Source organism: Eurypyga helias, unplaced genomic scaffold (assembly GCF_000690775.1).
Source record: "Eurypyga helias isolate BGI_N326 unplaced genomic scaffold, ASM69077v1 scaffold3598, whole genome shotgun sequence".
NCBI classification, from domain to species: domain Eukaryota; kingdom Metazoa; phylum Chordata; class Aves; order Eurypygiformes; family Eurypygidae; genus Eurypyga; species Eurypyga helias.
Genome location: NW_010266125.1, coordinates 16088 through 38526, shown reverse-complemented (window position 1 = coordinate 38526; position 22439 = coordinate 16088). Strand labels below are relative to the sequence as shown.

The window sequence follows — 22439 nt, the reverse complement described above, 5'->3', positions numbered from 1 at the left end:
GAAGAAAGATGCTCTTGTGCTTAGGAGACTTTGGTTCAATTCTTCACGAGTTTTTCAAATGATGATGGACAAGTCACTTAAGGACATTCTCGGAAACAAAACATCTTTGGGTTTCTTTCTTCTCTTTCAGTAGAAGTTATGGGCCCTGGCACCTTTCAAATCTTTTTCTCTGTGTTTTCAGTACTTTGTTTCGCTCATTCTTTAAAAAAATTACTTAAATGCTAATACTGTCCACCTTGCCAGGTTATTCGGATGATGTAATCATGAACATAGGAACACGTGATATCAGAGTGGTAAGTAACATGCAAGCCCCACACCAGAGATCTGGGAAACTCCAGACTTGTGGAACACAGCCTGGGCCAAAAAGAGATGCTGACTTTTGCTCTGGGCTCGTGCCTGCATTTCAGAGTGGTGAACCAGGCCCAGAGGGGAGGAGAGACCAGCTGCCCAGTTAGTGTCCAACTTAAGCATTAGAAAAGTCACTGATTGCTCAAATCAAATCTATTTTTAAAATTAGGTTAATAAAGAATTATAGCAAAGAATTTACTTAGATGGCTAACAGAAAAAACCCAATTCATGGGGTAAAACTCTAACAGTAAGAGGAGTTTTGTCGATTACTAATTTTCAGGACCTCCACTTGAGTTTTCATGCAAACAGAATGATTAAAAGCATATTATTTTTTTAGAAATCAATCAGTTCCTGAAGAAGACATGAAACTTTCTGCTGCTATGCTGGGGTACTGGCACAAGACAGAGCGAGCTACCTGAGTCCTGCCCATCATCTCCATTCGTGCTCCTTCCTGCAGCTCATCTGGTGGGTTTACCTGTACAGAGAGGTCCTCAGCCTGCACATTTCTCCACTGACTTTAGCTGGCCACATCCGAAAGTGTGTCTCTACACGCAGAGCTGAACCTGAGCTGGGACACCACCCTGGAAGGAGTGATTTATGGGCTGGAGGATGAGTCGACCAAGTGCTTGGGTGAATCAGGCCTGAGCAGTGAAGCTATGTGGAAGAGTAAATTACTTGTTTGCTGAGGATATAGATCATAATTTAGCATCAGTTAAAAAAAAAATCATGCCGATTTCTTTCAGACTTTAGGAAATGGCTTGTGGACCAACACACTGAAATAACCATCTAGCTAAGTGGGAAACCGCAGAAGTTTCTCCCTACTTCCTTAGAAATATTTCAGTTTTAACTCCAGTATTTCTTTAAACTCTGTCTTGGTGTTTAAAGAGAAATACAGCTCCATCCTTCCTCCTTTTTTTTGGTAGGTAAAAAGGTCTCGGTGACAAGAGACATGGCTGGCCCCTCAGCAGCCCACGTGAGCCATGATATTCATTCAGTGCTGCAGGTGAGAGGTCTTAGGGTGAACACAGAAATCACATTTCTTATGAGAAAAGCTGTATGGGCTGCCTCTTTGCACCCCCAGGGAGCTCATCCCAGTCAACTGGAGTTTGGCAATTATTTGTTAAAGAAATTATATTACTAGTTTCCCAAATCTCAGTTTGTGTGGTGCAGAAGACTCTCACTTGGTTCTCTCCAAATGCAAGGAAGGACCTCAACCAAATCCAAAGCAGGGAAACCATTGGAGCAAGGAGAAGAACTGCTTATCGTCTTAGTCCCTACAGAGAGGAGCAGAATTTATTTTCTCAGTAATTTGTGGTTATGCCAGCCTTTCCAGACACATGGCAAAACATGTCCCCCCATTGTTTGCACGGACAACAGCTGAGACTGTGTAACTTGGCAAAGCCCCACGCACTTACGTTCACCACTCAGTTATCTCAGCCATACGTCAAACGGTCGGGGGAAGCTGCAAAACGAAAGCTGCCTAACCCAAAGGCAGCCCTGCTTTTTGCTGTCTAGTGTCTCCCACAAGGCAACGCCTTTTCACACGATGCAACATTCTACCCATATTGGTGGGGAGCGCAGGGGGTAGGACATGCACATCTAACAACCGATCAGATGAAGAAAAAAAGCAGATATTGGCACTTGGTGTTCACTGGAAGCAGAAGTTAAGACATTAACTTTGTAAGTCAACATGGAAGAAGACAGTAGACATGAAAAATAGCCTGGCAAGAAGGCGCCGCCGCATTACAAGCTGAGAGCTGGCAAGAGGAACCCCGGCTGTGGTCAGCTCGTGGAAAACGGATGCCAGATTCGGCAGTTTGCCATCGCATTGATGCTCACAACAAATACTGAGGCTACGTTAGAGTGGCTGCCAGATCAGTGCTGGCTCTCACAACCTCCACATCGTGGCTGACAGGCAGAGGGAAGGGAGACTTCTACACACACCTATGCACTGATCCCCAGTATTGCAGCTCTTCCTTGGCACCTGAGCAGTGATCCTTGGCATTTACACACTAGGTTTCAGCTACTGAGCCCAAAGGAGAGCTGAGTGTGTTATCTGTTTTGCACACAGCCAAGAACAGCAAAACAGCTTGTTTGAAGTTGTATGGGAGAAACCAGGTACCGTATCCTTTTCCTCCTCCTGTGCAGTCACCAAACAATGCAGCATCTCCCCACCTTGCCTTGGCAGACTCTGACCGTTCTCACGGAAGGTGTCCGCTTTCCTGCCATACATCCTGAGTGCAAACCCTCCCTCTGTGCTACTTACACAGGCTACTCCACCTGTCAAGCTATCTCCTCGGAGCAGCACTCCGACAACGCACTGGCACTTGCCAAAGGCTGTGTCCACAGCATGGAAAAAGCCTATCACTTTCAGCTTTGAGCTTCTTGAATGATGACCAGCTCTATCTCCTCTTCCTGTGGGCTACCTCCTTCAGTGACAGAACATCTCCTTTCTAAGGTTGAGTTAGGACTGATATATCACCCATGCATGCCAACATAGAGGATCACAGCGGCTTCTCTCATTCCTTTCCCCCAGCACGGTGCGGACCACAGCCCTGCTGCCCTCACAGCAATGGGGCCTTTTTTATCTTTTTTTTTTTTTTTTGCCAGCTGCTCAACTGAATACCATAAAAATCCACAAAACGTCATAAAAAGCCATTCTTTTCAGCCACTGCATTGTCAAGACTGAAGGTTTAAGCAACTAGCTGCTCTATCTCCAGGCCTCCAGCTTACCGCTAAAACCAGCAGCAGGTACGGAGAATGGTTAGGGTTGGAAGGGACCTTAAAGATCATCCAGTTCCAACCCCCCTGCCGTGGGCAGGGACACCTTCCACTAGATCAGGTTGCTCAAAGCCTCATCCAGCCTGGCCTTGAACGCTTAGAGGGATGGGGCATCCACAACATCTCTGGGCAGATGTACAGACTCCTCTTATTTCAGTTTCCCGAGTGCACTGCACTTTAATCATAATTCTCTCCCTAGCCCACCCCCGAGAGCCCGCCAGTGCCCATACGTTCGAAACGCGCCCGCCTCCTACGTTGCTGAAGCACTGCAGGGAGAGCAGAGCAGGAGGTGGAGTCAGCTGTTTCCACGACAGATTCACCATGTCCCTCACAGCTCTGCAAAACTTCACTTCCCTGGAAGGGTTTCAAGCTCTGACTCATGTCCAGTTCTTCTATTTTAATCATTCCCTCTTACATCATTCTCAGAGGCCCACGGTGTCACATGCAAACTCCCCCAGCCCCCAGCTCCTCCTCTGCCGAGCACTTAATCTGCTGCCGTCTCTCATCCCAAACAAAACGAGGTAGAGAAATATATTTGATACCGACTCCTTCCCTACTTTTTTACCATTTAGCATTTACCAGCTCTGGATGGCAGCTAACAAGGGCTTCCAAGAGCTCTCCACTGCAATGACAACACTGAAAGAGAACAGGAACAGTAGCCGTGCCAGCAAACCGAGCAGCGCGGGGATGAGAGAGACCAGAAAAATCACAGCAGGCTCACTAATGCTGCAAACCAGCTGGGACACAGCACAGGCCAGAGATAAGTGTTGGGAAGGGAACCAGGTCAGCTGGTTCCTACTTTCCATCCTCCCAGTGACTTCCTGAATAACTCTGGATGTCACTTAATCTTTTTGTTCACGCTCGGAAGCACAAATCATCAGTGTCGGTCCATTCAAGATTCCTTATTAAACCTGGTATCGTGAGACGGGGACGGAGCCAAAACTCTTTGAGAGCGCCGAGTAGAACAACGCTGCTCACGTGCAGCCGTTCAATCCCTTCTCTAGATCCCCGCCTAAACGCCTCCACGGTCGAGAGATTCCCCGTGGATCTCAGGGGAGCCCCTTGTTTGTAAGGGTGACCGCCAGACAAAAACTCCTGCCTGGAAGATTACGAATGCTAGCCAAACAACAGCTGGAACGCTTTGAGCCTCCAGCGTGCTCTGTGCAGGAACACGGCAGAGAGCAGAAACGCTGTACCTAACGACAGTTGCTTTGTTTGTTTTACTCTGGTCAATGAGTCATCCTTACATCCACCGGCACTCTGCAATTATTCATCGCAGAGGTTTCTGGTGCAACCAGCAGCTTACGAAACTGTAAGATCTGGTACAGATTTTCACTACACCCCCCAAAAAAAATTCTGTTAGACCTCTCCCCCGTCCCCTGTCCCAGGGAGAGAACAGCCAGCAGGGATGAATGTGGCACTGTGGGGATGTTTGCGTGGCTTTTACTGTGAGAACACCAGCACATGGTAGGCGTGGGACTCCTGGAGAGCCCGCGTTCGCATGCAAGGGAGACAAGGGGAAAGCGCTGGATGTTTCCGTGTGTGGGTGAGTGGACATTTTACAAGGGGCCTGTGAGTGCAACGATGTCAGGAGATCGAGAGAAACTCAGGCGAACATGAAGGACAAGGTGCAAAGGCAGTGAGACACACCAGAGCACAAATGTGCCTGATCTCTCCGCTGACTCCTACAGCAAAAAAATTTATATGTTTTGCTAAAGGAAGCAAGCAGAATTGCTTGGAAGAAGGCTGATGTGGGAAAGGCTTTCCTTTCTGTCCTTCCCCTGTTTCCTCTACTCATTTCAGTACTTTTCCCACCTGCTTTTATTTTGCTTTTTGTATAGTCAGCACAAACACCCTTCTTCTATGCAGCTCTCATGGTTTACACCTTGTATTCAGCCCTACCTGAAAACACCTCTCCCTCCTGGCCAAGCTCTCAATCCACCTGGTTACTTTGCTCCTCAAAGACATCTTCATCCGATCTGATACTACTTTAACTGCACCACCACCAAGGACAAAAAGGTTTCTGTACAGAGGTACACTGGCATTACACAAACCAGGATGGTACCAGGGTTGGAGAGAATCACAGCAAAAAGGGTGATGGGACTGGTGGGAGCACAGAGCGAGCACGGACACCTGGGAGGCTGCAATCGTGGTGGGGAATTCAAAAGCGCATGCAGGGAGGAGCTGGCCAGAGGGATGACAGAGGGGAGGATGCTGCAGAATAGAATCTGAGAAGTGTAAGATCCAAGGGAGCATGGAGACAGTGGGAAAAAGAACAAAAATGTCTGTGAAGTGGGCAGAGCATGGAAGAAAGGAAGAAAACAGTATCTGCACCTTCAGTTTTCTTCCTGCTTGAGAAAAGAGACATGGAAAGGTTTGATTGATCTCCCCATTTAGTCCCCATCAGAAGATATGAAAGGACCCAGCCAAAAGCCAGGTGTTTTGTTTCCAGTTTCATTCAACAAGGTCTGCATAATAGACGAGGAAAAACTTTACCGGCCTACCCATCTTGCCCCTCTTCCCAGGAACTCCAGGGATCCCCTGCAAGGAAAACACACAGAAGAAAAAAAAAAAAAATAACAGATCTGGTTGAGAAAGCAAAGAGCCAACCAACAATATCAAACAACACTAGGAGAGAAAGGGGAATGCAAAACAGGCTAATGACTGCAGCATTGTTCGGGAATCAAAATGTCAGCTACTTGCAGTCAGCTGCGAGAGCAGGGGACAATTAACCTTCACCCACTATCTACGGCCCTCCCCGAAGGCACACGCAGGCAGCATCCACACCCAGGGCAGCAGGCTGAAGCTGTGCTTAGCAGGAGCAGTCATTAAGCTACTGGTCTGGAACCAAACGAAGGCCACTGCCAAGGCACTCACTGGAGAACTTCTGTTTATGTTTCTTATTTAGTTATACAAGCATTAAATCAGTGACTCCAGAGCGCAGGGTAGTCCCCTCCCAGGCAGGCACTGACACACTCACTCCCACACGCTCCTGGGGCCTCTTGTTTCTGGAGTTTGCGTTTGAGGGAGGAAAAAAAGCTGGAATACAACAGTCTTCATCTTACAGCGACCTTCCTTAGGAGCTCTTGCAGTAGGAAAAGGGGGTCTCTAGGTCAGGCAGGTGGCGGGATGTGGAGGAGAAAAGCAAAAAAGCAAGGGAGGTCCTGCAAAGCTCTGAATATGTGGGCTTGAAGAAGGCACAATGATAAGGATGGGAAGAAGGGAGGATACATGGGAACAGCAGCCTCAGTTGCCCATCCACAGGCCCCAGTCCTGACTGCACAACTCGATGAAACTGCAAGGAAAGCCATTGTCAGAAAGCCCCAGGCCCTGCCCCTTCCAAGAGCCAGGCTCTGTCCAGACACCTCCAGCTGGACACCCAAAATGCTGGGACACTCAGGCTGGGATGTCACTCTTGTGGGAGCAGGGAATTTCCATATACATTCTGCCCTCCTGCCCCATCCCACTAAGAAGAACTAGTAAGGGAGAGGAGGAAGGCAGGTTTTGAGTGAAGGAAAATACAGAAAAGCTTCTCACTACTCAACAGTGAGATCTGACGACCCTGTCTGAAGCCTTGTTTTTCCTGAGCTGAACGTCAGCATCGTACAGGGACACAGGTCTTCATGCAAGGGTAGAAACAGGCTAAAGAAGGCATGGTTAAACATTAGGCATGCTTGCCTCTTTCCTCAGGAACAAGGGATAGAAAAGGTTACAACAGGCTCCAAAGAATCAAGCAAAACACCAAGGTTTTCTTTATAAAATACTCACTCGTTCTCCATCAGCACCTGGTAGCCCAAATAATCCTGGGAGACCAATATATCCCTAAAGAAAAGAGGAAACAAGTAGTCAAATACATTCTCCATTAGCAGACAGTCAGTCTGTCTTTCCTGATCAGCGGAGCATCATCCAGCGTTGGTCAATGGCAGCCGTGATGAAATAAACCTTGAGGCAAGTGTATATGCCCATGGACTGCATGGTGCTGGCTTCCACGATGTAGTCCAAGGGCACATACCCTCACACCAGGGATCAGGAGGACTCTGAGCAGGAAGAGGCCAGCAAGAAGAAACCTTACCTGGGCTGGCTCTGAGTGCACCTGAGAGAAACGGAGCTTGGTTCAAGGTTAGCAAGAGTGACAGCAAGAGGAATCCACATGCCTACGCCTCCTCTTATCTCTCCAAGGGCTCTTTCACTGCCTTTGGCCGTGTTGTGAAAATGGTCTGTTGTACTAAGCCCTCTCTGCTCACGTCAATGGCGGTCGCACACCGCAGCCCCTTCTCACGCAAACACCTTCTCCTGGCATGCAGGGCTGCCAACCACCCCGCTGCCGGGAGCGGAGCACACCGCTCACGGTTCCGCCGGGAGCCTTTCCCCGCAAACTCTGCTGCACCACCAAGGCCTTTCACAAACACCCTGTTGACCCAAGCGCCAAGAGCCCTGCCTGGGCTGGGCCATTCCAGGCACTTTGGATTGGTGTACGAGGCTCGTACGTGTGCAGGGATCCTCCAACACCCAACCATAGAGCAGCCTCCTTTGCACCCATGTGTTCCACGTAAAATCTGCTGCTTTCACACCCGTGAGCAGGCGTCACATATTAAAGTATGTGATGTTTCTCTACACTTGGGGATCCTGCTCAGACAGGACACAAACGCTACATTTCCCTTCCCTTGCAACAATTGCAGCCTTGTGTTTAATCCTCTTTGCTCAGCAGTTAGTACAAAGTTACCTTGTGTGCTGGTCCTTTGCAAAGGACTCATTTGTGCCAAACATGCAGAATCAAGAGGAAGTGAACTTCAGCAGGGAGCCCCCTCAGTGGCACCTCACTGTTACAAGAGCCAAGTGTTAACACTGATTTTCTCTCATCTTTCTTTCCCCATCGTCCCTAAATCTCTTACCGTCAACCCCACCAACCTATTTCAGCAGCCCATCGCTCCCTTTAGGTCACGCTTCCTTTCGGGATAATACCTATCAGGGAAATATGGCCACATTAAAACGGTGCTGTCTGCCTTTGCTGAACCCCAGGACAAACCATGTAACTCCTCAACTACTTCCTGCAGAAGAAAAAAAATAGAGGAGGGAGGTGGAGAAGCATCCACAGTTGAGTCCCTCAATCCACAAAATGCAGATATCCCACCTTACTACCCAGTTCCGATTCACTGCAGTTGAACTGAGAAATGGCTTTCTTGGGTAGCTGTAAATATTTCAGCACTCGGGGCCTTAAGTGGAAAATAATTTTCAAGTCTTACATCCTGCACATCTCCCACATGATAATTACATGAGGTCCTGGTTAGGTCAGTGAAACGTGTACCAGGGAAAACTTTATCGCTTGCAGAAGTGGGGTGAGCAAGCTGTGCTGTCTCAGACCTTTCTCTCTCCTGCAGGACACTGAACATGCCATCTCCCTTCCCAGCTCAGGAATACCACTAGCTACAGGGTCAGCCTTTGTTTATTCCTTGCAGTTTTCCTAGTGATGAAAGCCAGCTGCTTGAATTTACTGCATATAGAGAAAGCATCACATGTTACAGAAAGGGGGGATTTTATTGGCTCAAGATCTCATTTGTGAATTTATAATTGCAGGAAAAGAACAAAATGTGATTAAGGAGAGCCTTAATTGGTAGAAAAATAACCCTTTGCAGTGGGAACGAACCCCCAGCAATTCAATTTGGTGAGCAAAACCAGGCAGAATGGAGATATTAGTGTTTGTATTCGCACGTGGCTCCAAGATGCTGGCTTGCTATTCTGCATAATGATATAAAACACTCCCAAACCCAGCACTATACCCAGAAGAGCCCATATTCGGCATGGTTGAAGACCGCTGAACCACACTTATTGAAACTAAAGAGGCCTTTGGGAGATGGGGCTTGCAGAAAGTTCAGACTTCGGTCTTCGGTAGGAATTTGTATGCCATTCTTTCCTCTCCTGCAATGTGAGCTCTGAAGGAGTTGACTTCGTATCATCAGCACTATTGGTGAACTTTGATCTTGGTACATTCTAGGTTTCATTTTAAAAATTTAGCAGTGCTTCAAGAAACAAGCGGTGCGCAGTTCAAATCCCTTGAATCCAACAAATTAAAGGAACTAGTCTCAGGATTGCAAGATTAAGCATAAAGTTTCCTGAGAAGCCTTTGGTAAAAACAAATAGAGAAAAGATATGTGAAAGGCTGCTTACCCGACTGCCTTTTGGACCAGCTTCCCCTATGGGGCCAGGTAAACCCTGGAACAGAAGGGAAAAAACAGAGACAAATGTGGACAGGCTTTAACTTAACCTAACGAGCGGTGCCAAATCCCCAGCACCGTCCCTGCGTGGTTCTGCTTTCAGGGCCGAGTCCAACGCGTATCAACAAAGGAGAAAAAAAGGACAAAACGATACAAATAACAAATCTCCCATTGTTGGGGAGCTGGCACTCTGCAGAACCTGAGACTGCTGCACGGAGTGAGCCTTCCCTGGGGCTGAAGTAGAGATTTCTGATCATAAAGACCAAAAAGGCTAATGCAGCAGGGCGCACCGAGGTTGTGTTACACCCAGATCCACGTACAGTGATGTCCTGCACCCAACAGCCCCTAATTCATTTTCCTGCTTAACTAAACACATACACAGCAAAATACAAATGCGTTTCAATACCTGTTTAGGCAACACAGGCTGGCCCTGATGCAGTGACAAAGCCCCTCTAATTTCTACAGCCTGGAAAGTCACTTATCAGTACAGGTACTGCAATATCTCTAATCCTTTGCAGCATCAACAGATATGGAAAGAATTGACAGTGCATTCCCCACCCCACCTCTCTGCCTATTGCTGCTAACGAAGTACTGTGAGAAAGAACCCTGTAAAAAGGAATAATGAATGTCATGTTTATTGTCTTCCAGCAACTTTCCAGGTAATTTTCTTCTAGTTCCAAATGCTGCTGGGCTTTTTCAGAAGAGGGAAAAAAAAAAAAAAGAAGAAAAAAGACAGACAACTAAATCCGTATTTTCTTCAGCTGGCAGCACTGCACACAGCCTGGGATCTGAAAGTCAGGTTGTGCTCTTTTCCTGGCTCATGTATCACTGCCAAAGATTTCAGCCATCAGGGTGAAGTTAACAATTCTGCTTATGATGAGCGAATCAAACGAGAGCCAAGCTCTCTCTCCCGTAGCGCTGCAGAGCCAGCGCAGCTGACAGGAGTAACAAGTAGTAAAAACTCAGCAAAGTAAACAGCTCTGATGCTGGATACACACAGCCTTCAGATATGCTGGAAAAAAGCTGCCTTAAAAAAAAACCAGAAAAGAGAGAAAAAAAAGTCATTTTCCTGACCCAAACCCCGTTTTAAGAAAGCACTTTTATTCATAGTGTGTCAATCGCAAAGATTTCACCCTGCTTATCTGATGGGCAGAACACTGCTACGAATTGCTAAACAGCATTTATTAACCTTGTATGTCCAATATAGCTCAGACTGCTGTAGGAGTCATCCAGCACACATTCACACCTAGGAGATGGTTTGGCATGCAGATCTCTAAGAGCCTTTCAGAGTATGAATGGGGCATTTAGTCAGGTGCATAAAACCCTCATCCAGTTCTACCATCTGCATCTGCGTATTCCACCTAAAATTTGCTAAGCGAGGTGTCACTTTAATTTCAAATTTAAAATAGTCTGAGGCCGGGGGATGTAGACTTGTTCTGAACATCTAGTTCACATTCAGTCCAATAACCTGCACATCTGGGTGAAACCTCACAGAGCTTGGGACAAGTCTGAAAGACTGGTGACAGACTCGGGCTCTGACATCTCCCTAGCCTCTTAGCTTTGTCCTTTGATATGAACGTGGCGGAATCCAACATTAATGTGCCCCTTTTAGAAAACCACGATGAATGTTTCACTGTAAAATGTTACAGGGCCAGGTCTTCTCCCCTCCAACAGGTTCCATTTCAGCTCTTACAAATTATCCCTCTTAATTTTCTTCCTACTACTCAGCATCTTACATCACTAAGACAATCCAATGCCCTATTGCAACTCCTTTTCCTTTGCAGCTCCTCCACTCCTGAAGTTGTCTTTGTGCAATTTTTTCAGAATGAAAATAAAAACTTGGTTTTCTTTCATCATCTTTTTTGCAACTGCTAATGAGATTTATATGGTCCATGCATATGTGTATATACGATTATGCTGAGAGTTCACCTAAACCTTTTCTTTCGGTCATAAGCTCTCCTCTGTCCCAGATTCCTAACGTGTTCAGCATCAGATGTGAAATGTGCCTAACAGTGAAGGGTTAGCAGCTTGCGGGTATGTTTCTCTGCTCTGTTGTTTTGCGGTTTGTTTTTCTGTTGCTGTACTGAAGCAAAAATATGTCAGGTTTTGCTATAAAAAAATTTTTATGCCTATTTTTTAAAGCCTATGAGGTTTTATCCATCACAGGCATAAACCACTTTCTAACCACCTTAGTGTCCCCTGGAGCTGAAAGGCCACATCATCGATAGAGCATCTTGGGGAAGGAAGAAGGAAAATATTCAGATGTACTCTAGAGGCCTGCACTGTCTTCAGCGGGGCACGTATTCAGGCATATACTGAGCTACCTGCACACCCAAATCCCTAGTCTGTGCACAGCACGATGAGATTTACTGCACCTGCCTGCCAGGATAACCTTTGGCACCCGGACTTCCGTCTGGTCCTCGTTCACCCTTTGGAAAGAAAAAAAGAGAAGGCACAAAGGTAAGGTGAATGCCACACTTGGGAAGCCTTTTTAGCTGCTTCATTTCTTGAGCTGGGGGAAAAGGAGGAAGAAATGGATAAGCTGATGCAAATGTATAGAGAAAAATAAAATACTATGGGTAGACAGTGGAATAAATTAATGAGGGTGGAAAACAGACAGAAGCCAAGTCAATAGGATCCATGCATTAAGCGAGTGTTGCTATTTCTCATTCTGCCTCCATCTGCAGTGAAAGCAGCAGATAGTTTGAAACAAGGAGGCTAAGAGAAGGTGTAAGGCTGCATCTATATCTGGCATATGGAACCGTTTTACTGGTGGGGGAGCACTGCCAAAATTCTTCAGAACTAAATGGATTCATGTATAATATCCTTTAACATCACTGCTAACAGGGCCTGCTATTCATGGCCTCTTTTTTTCTGAACTGCAAACATCAGACTTAACCAAATAATGAGGGGGAAGAAAAAGGGAGAGGGGGAATGGGTTTTGGGAGGGGAATTACATGTTAGTCCTTAATCTGATGTGGTTAGTGAACTCCAGGTGAAATCAATGTAAAAGGAAAAATAAAGGGGGAGTAGGGTAAGCTGGTATTTCTTCCACCACATAAACTTAACACGGTTGAGCAATAGAAGTTAGAAATTAAATTTAGAAAGTCCAAGGCAGTCTCCTCCCAGCAACCTGCTGATGCTCAGTCGGGGCACGGGAGTTCCCCGCGCATCCCTGTGTGCACACAGCTGCCCCTGGAAGGAGCTGGCTGTCCGCGCTGAGCACCGGAGTCAGCAAATCATCCCTCTCCACAGGTTCTGTGTTGGAAACTGGGACAACTCACCTGGTCTCCAGGGTGACCTGGTGGTCCAGGGTAGCCTTTATATCCCTGTTGAAATAGGATGGAAGAGATGAGTCGAAAGAGAAAAACAAACAAACAAACAAAACTGAGTAGTAAAATGATCTGGTTTTGGTTTGAATTTCTCTTTGCAGGTGGGAGTAAAGTTCTGAGGAGAAGCAGGTCTTCAGAGATAGGATGGCACCACACAATCACGCAAACCTTTAACATGCTGGTTTGTGCTTGCATCCCCCAAACCCTTCAAGCCGTGCGCCAGCAGCCTGCACCCACGGCTACTCAAGGACCTGCTCCATCAACAGACTTAGAGCTGTACCTACACTCAAAGCTGTTTATCCGTAATCCACGCCTTTAGCAAAGCTATCCTTAATCTTTAGGAAACCACAGGCTTGTAGGGTAAAATGTTGGCTTTGGGCAAGTTGGGGAACCACACAGCATGAGTCACTCGCATTTCAGAGTGCTCCTATTCGCTTTAGAACTTGAAATGCCGTAGGAAACATCAAAAATAACCATTTACTGCCACAGGAAACTTCAATTTTGTTTCTAGCTTGCAGCTTTTCCAATCTAATCATTACTAGGTATGACAAGATCCAGAGTCCTTCATGATGAAGCTACCCCAAAGCGGTGGGCAAGCTGTCTCTTAGCCTGCTCTCTGGTGAATTACCTAGAATGAGTTTCTCAATCCAGCTTGCTAGCTGGCAAGTGTTGCAGGCTTCAAATCATTCTCACAGGTCTTTCATAAACCTGCTTCGCTTTTCAGCTTTTTTTTTTTTTGAGCTGCAGACACCGGGGCAGGACAAAGGTAGCCTGTTCAGCTGCAGACTGATCAGTATGTATTTTAAGGGAGTTTGCTTTCTCCAGGATTTACCTAGAGCTCTCTTCAAACGCTGAGTAAATTCTGCAAGTGACAGGCACTTCAGATTTACCCCCTCCCTCTCCTTTATTATCTTGCTTCAGCTATTTAAAACAAAATCATTTCCATCAAGTGGAGTCAGAACAGATTAGACGATTAAATTCAGTTATAGAGATGACTGTTTAGCAAAGTTACTAGCAAGATTTTTAAAAGGGGCAGAAAATTTAACTTGAAACAAATGGAGAGAGAAAATAAACAAGAAACAATCCTTGCACAAATACTACAGAAACAGCAAAATGCTTTCAGGGTGGGTTACAATTGTTAATTGTAACTCAGTTTCTGCTACTCACCCTGTCACAGCCAGGGCTCCCGGCACACATTGCCTGTCTCCAAAACCCACAGGGGAGCATCCCCCTGTTCTGGAAGCCATAACCAAACTCTGGTTTGGCCGAGGACTCAGCCTTTTGCTTCACTCACCAGATGAACCCAGGCCTGTTTCTTGCTCCCAGGTCCACACCTCTGCTTAACAGCTTTTTTATTCTTCCCATGGGCTATTCTCGTCCTGCAGCCTAAGCCTTCGCTGGCGGAGGTATGCAACGCTCTCAGCCATCCTGGCTACTACCCACTCCCCTTTGCATTCCTTCTTGCTCATTATTTCAGACTTTCTGGGCTGGAAAAACGTTGATTCCCTTTTCACCGCATCTCTCCTGCTTGACCTTGCTGATGTGTCATGGCCCGCTCTTTTGACTGAGCTGCACCCCCTGAGAAGGCAGTGCCTGACCTAAAAGACCGTTTGGTGACCAGCTAGCCCTCACGTGAACCACCTACAAGGTCGTTTTCCAAGCCCTGTTAGCACATTTCAGCCAGTGGCTCCTAATTGGAAGTGCCTCAGCAGCTCCTGGAGCAGGACCAGCAGACAGGACTCCCTGCCCCTCTCCAGGAATCTGTCCTGCGAGATGCTCTCCTGCTTCTCCTCTCCCTGGCTCCTTGACAGAGGCTCAGCATCAGCAGAAAGGAGGGAGGATGCTCCGCCCTGGTCGGATGTCTGGTCTAAAGGTGAAGGTCCAGACCCACCTGGGTGTGGAAGGCCCAGTACTGGTATCACCCATCCCCGGAGCGTGGACCAGCAGGGCGTTGTGCAGATGGAGAGCATCTGTTCTGCCCCCCTTCCCTGCCCTTCCAGAGACGGCTGCCAAGAGAAACAGCCCTGGGTTCAGCATCTCCAGACGTGCCTGGTGATGTAGCACGGAGCCCGTGATGTTGCCTCTGCCCAGCTCCTCCAACCGCAGCCTGGAGCAGGAACCACCTTTGCCTCCAGACAGCTGGAGCATCCACTTCCACAGGTACAAACACTCGGAGATGTCTCGCTCCCTCCACTGATAAGAGCGAGCTGCCTAGCTTGGCTGCTCCGAATCCCTCTGCTCTGATCGTGTTCCTGCAGGAAGTCATTTCAACACCCACCCAGAGCAGGTGGTTAGAAGACAGACCCTTGAGTTGCCCCAAGCATGTCCTGAGCGAATGTCTGCACCAAGCACTGCATTGGTGTCTCTATAATGGTGAGCGAATGGCACTTAAGTTAAATATGTAGACACTCTTCTACTGTTGCATCCTATTAAATTAAATATCCTCCTCGCTACATACAATGAGCTCTAGGAAGCTTTGAATGTGTGTCTCTTCACGGTATACTGTAGTTATTCCTGCCTCAGGTCAATTATAGTGAGGAGAAAACAGGAAAGCTTGTGTATGCTAAAGTTGGCTGCAACGTGAAAGTATTTACCTGGTAAAATCCTCTTCAAATAGCAGTAAAATGACAGGGCAGAGGGTATGAAAACAACTGCATTTGCTCTTTTATCCAAACACTTCCTGATGATTACAGGGTGCTCAACACAAAGAGCTGTGATTTAGAAAGGAAATTGCATTCCAGTGAAGGATTTACTCATCCGTGATGATATTTATAATCCACACTCTCCTAGCTAAAACGGATCATCCTGCACTTCGAGAGGAAATGTGAAGAGTAAAGAGGCTGGAGAAAGAGATCGGCATGACAGGATGTGTTCTGAAGCACTGACCAAATCACAGCTCTGCCTTTACTCCCTGAGCGACTTCAGCAAAGCTTTTTCCCTCTCACTGTCGCTGCCTTCTGCAATCCTGTACTCTGCTCCCACCGTTTTCTCCTCCACGGCACTTGAGACTGGGAGCAACGGCGCGGTGCCCTGCTGAGATACACCTGCAAGGCTGCCGTAGTCTGCAGCCCCCAGACACCTTGTAGGCACCAGAGGGAAGGGCACAGGGGACAACAGCCCTGCCACCGTTCCCGAGGACTGCTGGGTGGCTAAACCAGCGTTTGCTCTGCATGGAGAGGGTGAGAATTACATCTGCTGCCTGAAAGGCACTTTCATATACCTGTAGCTGGGTCCAGGGAAAATGACTGCAGGGATGCTCAGAGATCAGACTCTCCAAGTCCTACAAAGAGCACAGGTCTGTGTTCCCCAGGCAGGCACTGCGGTGTGAGCCACGCTACCCAAACCCACAGGCTGCTGGGTCCTGGCTCCAGCTCATGCTGCCGAGCCAGTTGTTTCATTTAGTGGGAAAAGCATTTTGTTTCCACTGGTCAAATATTTTGCCTATTTCGAAGTTTCTACATGGCATTTTCAGATCAAAGCCCTCGGAGCTCTTTTCACAGTCTCTCCATGGAGTGAGCAGGAGGGACATCCATTTCCAAGGCGTTGCTGTTTTCTGGTAGCTAAGATGTGTTGCCCACCTTCAGCCAAACACCAGCATATTTTCACTGGGAGAATGCCAGCAGGGAATCCAGATAAAAAAAGATTTTTTTCCAAACATTTCTCCAACAGCTGTAAATTTTTTCTTAATGCAGGATGTTAATAAAAGCCAGGTTACACCAAAAACACTGCCAGACTAGTGCTACTGGGAGGTGTTTTTCTTAAGCTGCACCAAAGGAAAATGTCAGCGTCCAACTCGCTCATTACTTGAAGAAACAGAAGCATACCCTTGCCTTCGCCCTCTCCTGGGAGAGCCGAAATCAGATGTGAAGGCCATGTGCTGGACTCAGAAATGTTTGTTCAATCTCCTATTCCTTCTCCACTTTTTCCACTATGAGTCCTTGCACTCCTGACATTGCATTTTGCTGATTGTAACCACAAGGTTTTGTTTTATGAGCTGTTATACCAGGAAAATGGTGTTCTTTGCACCCTATTTGTTAGAACTTGTTTGTGACAGCAAAAGATTGGTAATCAATCACTCTACTGCTCCTAGCTCCACACACCACCCCAAGCATGACCAGCCTTGGGAGTAGAAAAATGAACCCAGCCCTTGTTCTTGGCAATTTGATTCCCATATAAAGCATACAACAAACAATCATGGAGAAGGAGGGTTTCTTTCAGCCTCCTCCACACCTTCTTTCTCTCCCCAGAGTCTTAAAGCATACCTGAATAGGTGTTTGTGTGCAGCTAATTGGCCTAAGGAATAATATAACTTCAACCACAGGTTAATGAGGTGGTTGAAACAAGATGCTAATTTTAACCATTCAGCTTAGCTATGTCAATACTGGCCCACTGGAAAGGGGAGTCTCATCCGAAACAGCTCCCTGCGACAGGTCCAGCTTCCAAAAAATCAAACCAACCTACCAACACAGCCTGGAACCAGAAGGTCAGCTGAAGCGATATACAAAAGACATGAGCTCAACCTACAGATCGCTAAGGTACTGCTGTGCAGGCTTGCATGCATGAATACAAGCACACACGCTGCTGCAACAGGAAGACAGGCATGGATCTTGCGCTCTATCCCTGTGTATCCTTTTCTAGGCACAGGTTTGTTGGTGGTGACATTAATAATGTTGAAACACCAATATGGGAGCAAATAAAGTAAAACCTGAGTAGCACTGTCAGTCTCCAAACAAAATAGAGGGAAGGCATACAGGTATTTTGGTTGAAATGTGGTTTACCAGGACAGTCAAGGTTTCCTTGGAATGTCTAAATCTGTTATGAATCCAACTATTGAGTATTGATGCTGGTTGTAGATCCATTTAGTTAATGTATGGGCTGAACCAGCCCTAAATTCAGCTTGCTGATGCATTATCAGGGTGCAGAGGGATGATGTAGTGCAGTGGGATATGGAATACAAAGAAGGAACAGAAATCTGGATCAAGAATTCCATTTCATATTCTTACACAGTCCCACTGGTACAACCTTTAGGCAGTTGCTTCAGCCCTATATCCCAGTTTTCACACCTGTGAAACAGGCATAAGACTTTTTGCTGGATACTAGGACTTAATTAAACCATTTAAGCAGTAACAGGACAACATTTTAAAATAAAAATAGTGATCTAATTCACTAGGAAAGAACACACTCCTACCTTTCTACCAGGTGGTCCAGGAAAGCCCGTCAAACCAGGTAAGCCCACATCTCCCTGTAGGAAGCAAGCAAGTTGCATTAGTTTCCAGCAATGTTTTCCCTTTGCCCAGCCTACGGTTACTGAAATTATTTTGCTGACAGCAGCACCCAACTATTGACATTTCTGATTCTAAACACAACTCCTCAAAAACTGACTGTATAAGAAGTGTAGATTTAGACATCGTCGCTATTAACTAGCTCAAATAAATAATAAACCCTTTTTAATTAATGGCAGATGCTGCTAGGGTCTAGATTTTGCCAGCAGAATGAATGCTTTTTTCAATGATCTCACTGTCACATGCTTCATGTGCCTTTCGATAGGCATCTAAATCGCCAAGGCAAGAAAATTTCAGTTTTTAAACGCAACAGGAACAACAGGTACCGCCTGCCAAACCTTGTGACTCTGCTCACACTCTGCTACTGTACTGGCTCAGCCCACGGCTCCAGTTCCGACGGTGCTGACGGTATAATTATTTAACCTGCACACACGACACGGATTGAATCTTTGCAGGCTGCTGGTGGGAGGGTTTTTTTCAGCGGCCTGTACTTCTGAAAAGGGATTGCATCACGTCCCAGCTGGCATACTCAGATCACCATAGGAATGGAGAAGCGCTTTGCTGTGAGACCTCTCTAACTCCAACCCATTTCAACAAGCCCAGTTTGGCCTCCTCTGAGTAGGACCAAACCCGCTTTAAAGCCTCCAACACTGCGCTGTGCCTGCTTCCTGAAAATGCATTTGGAGAGTATAGCTTGAAAATTAGGCACCACTCCAAACTCCTGCTGGAAACTCCTTGTTTCTATTACTGCTAACAGGGATAAAGCCTTGTTAACACGAGCTAAAAGCGATCTGGATCTCTCCCTTTCTTACACTGAGCATGCTTGCAAGAAAATGGTTCCAGACTCTGCGGGTGGATGATTTCCATGTGATGCCATTCTGATGTCGCATTCCAGAAATTTCAAAAGGCATCTCGTGCCGTTAAGTTACAAGCATTGTTTCAGGCTTAGCCCTCTCAATGTTTTCTAGCATCACCCTCCACCTTGTATTTGTGTGGCTTGCTGTGCTTCGTGGAGGCATCTGGTTTCAAATGAAGGGCCCAAGTTCTTCATGGCTGATGCTTTCTACTAGCTGTGCATTTATGATGAAAGGAAGAGAAGCAGGCTTCTTGCCCTGGACATGAGTTATGAAGTATTGTGCAGGCACCACTGCAAGAACTAATTGAGGTAGATGTTATGAAGCCCTGATTGCCCTTCCATTCATTTTGAGACTTCTGTGAGACCTTGTTGCCTCAGTAAAAATTGTCCAGCTGTGAAACAGCAAAAATGGGAGTTGTAATTTACTGAAAAGAACTGGAAGAACTCTGATCCTTAACAATCACTAAATCCAGAAGGCAGCAACACTTCCCAGTGGTGTGCTTTGTGTTGATTTGAGTAGGCCTTGGCGGAAAGGCCTCAGGTTATCACACAGCAGGGTCCATGCATGGACAGTGAGAAGCCTTTCTCCACCAGCGGGACAGCAAGGCAGCTCTCACAGCACCGATCCGCTGTAGGCTGCCCATGTGATGTGAGACAAACCATTTTTTCTCAGCTCCTCAGCAGGAGCAGCCTTTCCTTTGCCTTCAAGGTTTTTATTGCTTACAGTGGGATTACCTCTTTCTAGAGCTGCGCGCTGAGAGCTGGCAAGGCGTGGGTGTATCTCACAGGTCCTGGTATAAACACCCAGCTTAAGTAGCCACGTGCTTGCAGCACCAGGGACTTTGTTTGGGCTGCAGACTGTGCGTAAAATGGATAAATACTTGGACAGCAAAGACCTATGGCAGCAGGCACCTCAGTGCACTCTGGTCCACACCTTAGATACTTTACTCCTGAATCCAGATTCTAAATCTTAATTTTCAGACCTAAGTCTACTTGAGTAGCTGTGACGCTTGTGGCTGCAGGATGGACACCCTCCACGTGTATAGGCTGGAAGCACACGGTGGTCTTCATGCCGGTGCACTCTGAGCAACATCTTACCTTCTGTCCATTGCGAGCTTTTCCAGGCGACAACCCGGGATCACCTTTCTGACCCTGAAATGAAAAACTTTAATTAATGACAGAATCCAAGGACCCAACCCATAGTTGTGGTTCTGCTTCCACCAAGCCTCCAAATTAGAAAAACATTTTATCTGTCTTGCCCCAGCATCCCAAATGTGTTAGAGTCCCTCGGTACAGCACTTTTGCTGGACTGGTTTTGGTGAGTGATTGCTGCTGCTAAAGCGTTGTGTTTTAAATAGTATTTGACAGCATTAAATTGACTAAAGAAAGGATAACTGGAAGAAGGCAATGACTTTTGATACATATTAGACTCAACAGCTGTGATTTCTTCCTTGTCTACAACTACCATCACAAAAATAATTACCAAGCCTATTACTGTGGCTAACCCATCCTTCGTAACAACTTGCTAGATGCTGCTGCTTTTGTAACTGTGGGGAACAGATGAAACTGCAGAGAAAGTTACACTAATTAGACACTACCAACAGCCAGAGCAATTGTGAGGCTTTCAGGCTGGCAGAAGAAAGAGGCACACTTGTGGCAGTATTCTTTATTTTCCTTCTTAACAACCATGACAAAAGAAATTACAATTTAAGGCTGTGATCTTCCGATGAACACAGGCTGGAATTTCAGCAGCAGTTGAACATCTAATTCCAGTAGATTCCTTTGAAATACCCAGTTCAAATTCTTAAAAAGTGGAAAGGGGATGTGTGCACCTAAAAGGGTGAGAGATAGAAGTCGGAAAAAGTGGAAGAGATTTGAATTGTGCCAGATTCCTTTGGCAGGGGAGAGGTAAGGCTTAGCACAGAAAGCAGCTTAGGTCTGTATAACATCTCTTCTGGCACAGCGAGGACACAGGGATCCCGATATCGGGCACTGGCCATTTAACACTCCTGGGGTCATAAACAAGTCACAACCTCTGTGTGCCAAATCAGCAGCACGGGATTCAAAACCAAGTACGGGACAGTTGTGAGGGTTAATGAATGCTTGTCAAGTGAAGGGCTTGGAGGGCAGGTGAGATCCTACAAAGGAGCAATAGTATTTATTAACTGGTGTTTCTCATTAGCAGCACAAAGGTCTAGTTATAGCAGAGCAGCAGTTTCCATGCAACCTCACTGCGACTACTTTTGACACATACTTCCCACCTTGCGCCGCATGTAAATCTCCCCTTCTCCTCCTCCACCACCCACCACAAGCTGCAAGGTTCAGGGAGTGAGACTACTTGGCTATGGACTGTAGGGAGCACTGCTGATTCAAGGCAGATGCATCTGTGCAAGCTCTGAATGAAGGCTGCCTGGTTTCCAAACAGTAAATGAAGTCATGCAGATAATCTTGCTTTGCATGCAGCTGTTATCAGGGCAATTCTCCCACTCCCTGAGCTTCAGAGCAGTCAGGGGGTGCTACAACTGCTTGGAACAGATTAGAGCAGTCCACAGGATCACAGGGTATTCATTTCTACTCTGCAAAACTAATTTACAGCAGCAGGTAAACACCCACCACTCTAAACCTTGCCATGTGCTCAGTGCAATGACTTTGAGCCGTGTAAAGAAATACAAGCCCCTCACATTTTTCCCTGGGAAGCGCCAGATCACGTTAGCAAAGACTGCTTTACATCAGGGTTCTCATCACACAGGTGAAGAACTCGCCCACAAGTAGCATCACCCTTCCCTAAGATCAATCAGCAAGATGGCATCAGGGCCGGAGCGAACGATGCCTGGATGCCGAGGGCTGAAACTGCAGATTAATTGCCCAACTTTTCTTGCACAACCACCACAACACAGGAATTGGCCTAAGCCTTGTCCATCACTGAGCCATGGCACCTTGCCCACAAGCTTCCCTCTTTCCCATCCCAACTGACTGAGCACACTGCTTCCTCTTGTGAAGGAAGAAATTATTTTCTTCTGTTTTTTTCCTACCTGGGGGAAGTCTAGAGCTGTTCAGTTTAAACACTGCAGCTTTGCAATCCCGCTAATAGTATTTTAAACATCAGTGAGCCAAACTGATGAGCTGTCTTGGAGCCAAACCATTCATTAAAAGGAAAATTCAATTTTTCCTAGTGCTATAACAAGAGAAATTCATCCAGAGCAGCTAACTAAGCAAACCATACCAATGCCTGATGCCAAAAGCATTGGGATGAGAGCTGCAAATCCAGCTCTTTTAATGGCTTTTCAAAACACACCCTGTCTGACAGCTAACCCTCCTCCCAATCCCAAACTCTGTTAGGGCATCCTCAGAGCTACATCTAGTTGTTAGCACAAACACTCCTCCTGCTTAAGCACAGCAAGCTACAGCCCTAGCCCAGCATGTCTACAGCCATTTAAAACTTATCTACTGCAAGAGATCTTCGCTAACTAGATGCAATAGCAATTTTGCAACTGCCAAGAACAACAAACAACGCAGAAAGTGGCAAGAAGCCCCCTTTAAGCAGTTGCACGTTATAAATTGCTGAGAAAAGCAGCATGGGCTAAATTCTCAGGTGGCACAAAGGGGTGTAATGCCACTGAAGCCAGTG

General features: G+C 46.6%; 1 protein-coding gene across 1 annotated transcript in view; it reads right to left on the bottom strand.

Moving 5' to 3' along the window:
• Positions 1–5568: 5568 nt before the first annotated feature.
• LOC104513550 (collagen alpha-1(XXVII) chain-like) overlaps positions 5569–22439 on the bottom strand; it is a gene marked incomplete at its 5' end in the record, with an annotated part of 27261 nt that continues 10390 nt past the window's right edge. Inside the window, 7 exons of the mRNA XM_010156945.1 lie at positions 5569–5670; positions 6898–6951; positions 9295–9339; positions 11717–11770; positions 12626–12670; positions 17862–17915; positions 19910–19963. Coding sequence (XP_010155247.1) covers positions 5584–5670; positions 6898–6951; positions 9295–9339; positions 11717–11770; positions 12626–12670; positions 17862–17915; positions 19910–19963 — 393 coding nt within the window. The remainder of the gene's footprint in view (positions 5671–6897; positions 6952–9294; positions 9340–11716; positions 11771–12625; positions 12671–17861; positions 17916–19909; positions 19964–22439) is intronic.